General features: G+C 46.6%; 1 protein-coding gene across 2 annotated transcripts; it reads left to right on the top strand.

Moving 5' to 3' along the window:
* Nucleotides 1-3,249: 3,249 nt before the first annotated feature.
* LOC126996324 (acidic leucine-rich nuclear phosphoprotein 32 family member A-like) lies at nucleotides 3,250-4,551 on the top strand. 2 transcript variants are annotated; one of them, XM_050856778.1, is made up of 2 exons: nucleotides 3,250-4,053; nucleotides 4,126-4,551. In XM_050856778.1, the coding sequence occupies exons 1-2, from the start codon at nucleotides 3,322-3,324 to the stop codon at nucleotides 4,486-4,488; spliced, it is 1,095 nt and encodes a 364-aa protein (XP_050712735.1). In that variant the 5' UTR covers nucleotides 3,250-3,321; the 3' UTR covers nucleotides 4,489-4,551. The 2 variants fall into 2 exon arrangements, with proteins under 2 accessions (XP_050712735.1, XP_050712687.1); XM_050856730.1 differs by having other exon boundaries at nucleotides 3,250-4,089.
* Nucleotides 4,552-6,000: the final 1,449 nt, after the last annotated feature.

Raw genomic sequence — 6,000 nt, 5'->3', positions numbered from 1 at the left:
GCAAGTAGTTCAGGATGAGATAGATAAGCTTAAGAAGAACAAGTCGCCAGGTCCTGACGGGATATTTCCGAGGGTATTAAAGGAGTTAGGTGATATAATCAGTGACCCACTAACCGACATCTTTAAGATGTCGGTAAATACTGGCTATGTGCCGAGCCTATGGATAGTAGCTAATGTGACGCCGATTTTTAAAAAGGGGGACAGGTCAGTTGCTTCAAACTATCGCCCAATTAGCTTAACATCGGTTATAGGGAAGATGCTGGAGTCCATAATAGCCAGGAACATTCGGGAGCATTTAGAGAAACATAGCTTAATTCACGACTCGCAGCATGGGTTCACAAAAGGTAGGTCATGCCTCACCAATCTCTTGTCCTTCTACAATAAAGTATTTGAGGCGGTTGACAGAGATGAAAATTATGATGTAATCTATCTTGATTTTAGTAAAGCGTTTGACAAAGTTCCTCACCAACGACTGTTGCTTAAATTACAGGCTCACGGAGTAGAGGGTAAAGGTTTGAACTGGGTCAAGGCGTGGCTTAGCAATAGGAAGCAAAGAGTGCAAATCAATGGTAAAAGATCTGATTGGGGATGTGTTACGAGTGGGGTCCCACAAGGTTCGGTATTAGGTCCACTTTTGTTTATTATTTATATCAATGACTTAAACACAGGAATTAGTAGTGATGTTAGTAAATTTGCAGATGATACCAAGATCGGTAGAGTAATTGAGTCGGATCAGGACGCTAGTATTCTCCAAGGTGAACTCAACAGATTATATGACTGGGCGGATAAATGGCAGATGGAGTTCAATGTAGGGAAGTGCAGTATTCTGAGTGTAGGTAGGAACAACCCCTCACATAACTATTGCTTAAATGACACTCTCATAAGTAGGTCTGGGTGCGAGAGGGATTTAGGGGTCTTAGTGAGCTCTGATCTCCGTCCAAGGGCACAATGCATTCAAGCTAGAAATCGAGCTAATAGGGTACTGGGATTTATTTCAAGGAGCGTAAGCAACAGAAGCCCCGAAGTCTTCCTCAAACTATATTTAGCATTAGTTAGACCTCATCTTGACTATGCGGTTCAGTTCTGGTCACCCTACTATAGAATGGATATCAAAATGTTAGAATCGGTGCAGAGGAGGATGACTAAGATGATTCAGGGGTTGAGAAACATGCCATACGAGGAAAGACTCAAACAGTTAAACTTGCATTCTCTAGAAAGGCGAAGGGTGCGTGGAGACATGATCGAGGTTTATAAATGGATGAAGGGCTTTAATAAGGGAGACATTCATAAGGTTTTGTTGGTAAGAGAACCGGGTAGGACACGAAGTAACGGGTTTAAACTGGATAAATTCAGATTCAACAGGGACATAGGCAAAAATTGGTTTACTAACAGGGTGGTGGATGAGTGGAATAGGCTTAGCAGTCATTTGGTGAGTGCCAATACAATTGTCACATTCAAAAATAGACTAGATAAATTCATGGACAGCGATATTAGGTGGCGTTAGATACACGGGAGCTTAGGGTCAAAGGAGCTGCCTCGTACAGGCCTACCGGCCTCTTGCAGACTCCTGCGTTCTTATGTTCTTATGTTCAGCAACAACAACCAAAACTCGGCAGACACTAAAAAAACAAGTACAATTACAAATCAAGTTCCAGCCCGGCCATCCCCGAGGCGGAGCAGCGAGCGGCTGTTGTCACGCTCAGACAACAAGGAAAGAAGGAAGGAGTGAATAAACAGCCTGGCGCAGGAACTTATTCATGATGTTGACGGAGAGAGAGAGAGAGAGAGAGAGAGAGAGAGAGAGAGAGAGAGAGAGAGAGCAATTGTCTAATAATATTTAGCTTACATTTTGTCATTCTTCACTAATCTGCGTTTTTGTTTCCTTTCTTTAAATTCATCAAATGGAGCAATCCGTTTTGTCTCCCTTCTTTCTCTAACTATCAAATGGAGCAATTCTTTTTTTTTTCTTTCACAGATTTGCTTCTATTGTTCTTTTTCTTTTTGAAACACTTCAGTTGTTAGGCTAATGTGTCTTGTTTATTTACAGCATTTTCTTTGTTTTCTTACGCCTTTTTTTGGCACTTTTCCTTTAATAAATGCTCACTAATATACTGCCATTTGTCTTTGTTTATTGCAAGTTTCTTACAGCTTTGTTGATGTGTGTTTCTTTTTACATTACCAAATACTGTCTTTGATATGTGTTGTCTTTCTTTTTGTGGCTCTGTACTTTTACTTCTATACAAACTGTATATGCCGCCATCTCTCCTCACATGCTTCTGTTTATTAATTATTGTCACACGTTATCTCCTTCTCCTGTAATAGTTGTCCTCTGTGGTCCGCCTCGCCGGTCAGCTGATCCTGGTGATTACCTCAGTGTCGCCGAGCTCACTAACGATGCCTTATTAACACTCTTCAGACCCAGGAAATCCTTCCTTGCTTCATTACTCACAGGAATAACAAATTATTTATGTTTATATTGATTTTTCACTCACACATCCTTTTTATGCTTTTTTCATATTGACTGTTTATTTTCTAGTATAAGCGAATAGTAAATCTAGTAAATCCTTCCTTGCTTCATTACTCACAGGAATAACAAATGATTTATATTTATATTGATTTTTCACTCACACATCCTTTTCATGCTTTTTTCATATTGATTATTTATTTTCTAGTATAGGTATTAAGTCCTTCAATACCACACAGTCATTAATTTTACCACTTCGATTTTTTTTTATCTCCAAATATAAACATGATTGGTTTTGCTATTGAATTTTTTTTTTTCATTACTACTATCATTTTTTTTTATCGTTGATGGATGCAAGCGGAGCGCGGCCACTGAAAATATTTCCGTTCAGAAGAATGAATGACGCTGCGCCGTGATGGAAAACTGCATGTGAAAGCCTCAACTAGTAAATGTGTTGTGTTGGGCGCGGGGTGAAGGGAGGCTGTGAGGGGGGGGTGGGGGGCTGCGGGGTGGCGGGCGATGGGGTGGGTTGACACGGTGACTGAGAGGTGCAGAAACAGGGTAGGAAGGAGGAGAAAGTAGTGTGAGGTGGGTCAACAGGCTTGCTGGGAGGTGGATAAACAGAGTGGTCAATAAATGCTTACTTACTTACTTGCTTACTCTGTGTGTGTGTGTGTGTGTGTGTGTGTGTGTGTGTGTGTGTGTGTGTGTCTGTTGTGCTGTGTTGTGTTGTGTTGTGTTGGGGGGGTGCGTGTTTCTATGTTAGGGGGAGGGGGGGGGGCTGCCGCTACCATCTGTTATTGGCCTAACTTGCCGCAGCTTCCTTCTCTTTGAAGTCACACAACAAAAACATTTAAATGGCAACCAAAACCTTCCGCAAAGAGGAGATCCGACGTGCCGTCTACGGCACTTGCTTGGTGGATGCGCCCGTGGGCGGGTGCAGCGTGGAGGTCGCGCCCATCCGGGTGACGGTCAGCGTCCGCCGGCGCCGCGGGTGCTGGGGGAGACTGGCCGGAGCCTGGAGGGAGGCGGCCGCGTTTTCCTTCGTCGACAGGCCGCGGGCCCCCTTCTTATCCAACGCCTTCCTGGACCTGGAGCACGTCTTCCGGTACAGCAGCGAGGCGGACGCGGGCGCGGCGCAAGTTAAGATCTGTCTGACGCTCCTTAGCGGCCAGACGCGCGTGGCCAAAGTGGGCCTGGAAGACTTCCTGGGCCAGCTGATGCAGAGCGGCCGCCCAGAGTGCTTCACCCTGTACGTCTACGGGGGGAAGGTCGCCCTGCTGCAGACCCGCCAGCCATCTCCGGAGGTTCTGACGGAGTGGCTGTTTGACGGGAAGGGAAATGACGCCCACAAAGGGTCAACTTACAAGGACCGTGCCTGCTGTGACCCCGAGGTCACTGAGATAGACCAGTGCCAAGAAAAGATGGACACCAGTGACTCAGATGTGAGTGCATGGGAAACTCCCGAAGAAGACTCCGATGTGAGTGCATGGGAAACCCCCGAAGAAGACTCAGATGTGAGTGCATGGGAAACTCCCGAAGAAGACACAGATGTGAGTGCATGGGAAACTCCCGAAGAAGACTCAGATGTGAGTGCATGGGAAACTCCCGAAGAAGACTCAGATGTGAGTGCATGGGAAACTCCCGAAGAAGACTCAGAGGAGAGTGGAGGTGACCCAGGCGAGGAGAGTGGACTTGACACTGCTGAAGACACAGATAGGGAGAGTGGATGGGAGTCTGAGGACGGAGACTCCGAGGAGGAGAGTGAACGGGAGACTCCCGGAGACTCGGATGAGAGTGGATGGGAGACTCTTGAAGAAGACGCAGAGGAGGAGGCTGGGCGGGGCACTGCTGGAGGCACAGAGGAGCGTGGCGGCGGCCGCGGCTTCCTGGCGAGGCTGGGGGCGGCGTGGCGGCACAACCGCCTCGCCCTGCTCCTGGCCGCCGCTGCGGTCTTGGTCTCGCGGGTGCCACTCGCTGACCCTGACGAGTGTCGGCGGGGCGGCGGTGGCGGGGGGCTGTGAGGGGCGTGAGGCGTAAGGAGAGAGCCCCAAGATTGTGTTACTGTTGCATTTCTCATTCTTATTTACAACTCTTATCTATTATCCTACCGGTACAACTTTCCTACGTACGTACAAACAGAATGGGAAGTAGTAGTAGTAGTAGTAGTAGTAGTATGGGTGGGTTGATGGGGTGGCAAGGAGGTGGTGATGGGGTTGGAAGGAGTAACTTGATAGGGGTTTAATTTTGATGTGACGAGTGGTTGAATGGTTGTAGGGTTGGTGGGCTTGTCAGTCGACGTGGTGGGTTGACGTGGTGGCCGGGAGGTTGTGATGGGGCTGGAAGAAGTGCGTTAATATGTGTTTCATTTTGAGGTGACGGGAGTTTAGAGGTTTGGAATAGTTGAGAGGGTTACAGAGTGGAGTATAGAAATGGTCCCAGTCAAATTGATGGGATTTTTGGCTGGTAGGAGTTTGGACATGACATTCCAAGGGATTTGGGCTGCTAAGAGCTTCATTAAAGTTGACCTGACAGTGTAAGTTGAATTATAGTTTGGCATTATATTGGTAGTAGTGTTATTAGATGAAGGAGGGGAAGTCAGGGTCAACTTGATTGGAGAATAATGAATTTAGAGGAGATTTGGCCAGACAAGAGCTAAAAGTTGACCTGATAGTGTAAGACCTTATATCATATTGGCTGAAGGGTTGCTGGCAAGAAAGATGAAGGAAAATTAGGCTGAAGTACATGTTGTTGGGGGTTTAGTTCGGCAGAAAGTTAGACATGATTGGCAGGAGATTTAGGCAGACAAGAGGCTTAAGTTGACCTGACTGTAAGGTCATAGTGGTTGAAAGGTTGGTTGACAATGGGAAGGAGGTTGAGGGGGAACGAGGGGCAATAGTTTGACAGAAGTTTAGATCACCGTAAATATTAAACAAAGGGTCGACAAGGGATTAAGTTTAGCCTGATAATAGCATGTGTTAGGAAGGGTGTTGGAATCAGATTAATCACAGAAGGATTGTGTGTGTCGAGTAAAGGTTAAGAAGAGCTGCTCCGATGGGGCTTTAGGTTAAGAACAGCCAACGAGACTTCAAATAAGACAAAAAGATATCAAGTGTATTTTGTTATTTAGTTAGCAGGAAAATGAGTGAACGTAAGACTAAAGAAAAAACCTTCAACACTTCTTGAAACAACAACAGCAACAATAATAATAACAACAACAGCAACAACAACAATAGCCTCTCACCTCCCTCCTCCGCCACCTCAGAGTAATGATACATTGCTCTTCATCCTCCTTTTCCTTCCCCTTCCTTCCCTTCCCCATCTCTCCCCCTCCACCCCCCTCCCCCTTCCCCATCCATCTCCTCCCACCTCCCTCCTCCCTTCCTTCTCTCCGTCCCTCTCCCCCTGCCTTGCTCTCCCATTCCCTCCCCTCCCTCTCGTTTCATCTCTTCTTTCTCCTCCTCCTCCTCCTCCTCCTCCTCCTCCTCCTCCTCCTCCTCCTCCTCCTCATCCTCATTCCCTCCTTCCTTCCATCG

This window comes from Eriocheir sinensis, chromosome 1 (genome assembly GCF_024679095.1).
Source record: "Eriocheir sinensis breed Jianghai 21 chromosome 1, ASM2467909v1, whole genome shotgun sequence".
Lineage (NCBI taxonomy): Eukaryota > Metazoa > Arthropoda > Malacostraca > Decapoda > Varunidae > Eriocheir > Eriocheir sinensis.
The sequence above is the reverse complement of the archived record's forward strand: the minus strand, read 5'-3'. Positions and strand labels throughout refer to the sequence as shown.

Excerpts from the sequence above, each read along its gene's own strand:
- LOC126996324 (XM_050856730.1), top strand. The coding sequence starts at position 3,322 with ATGGCAACCAAAACCTTCCGCAAAGAGGAGATCCGACGTGCCGTCTAC. Across the intron at positions 4,090-4,125 it reads CTCCCGAAGAAGACTCAGAT|GAGAGTGGAGGTGACCCAGG; the intron begins GTGAGTGCATGG and ends GAAGACTCAGAG.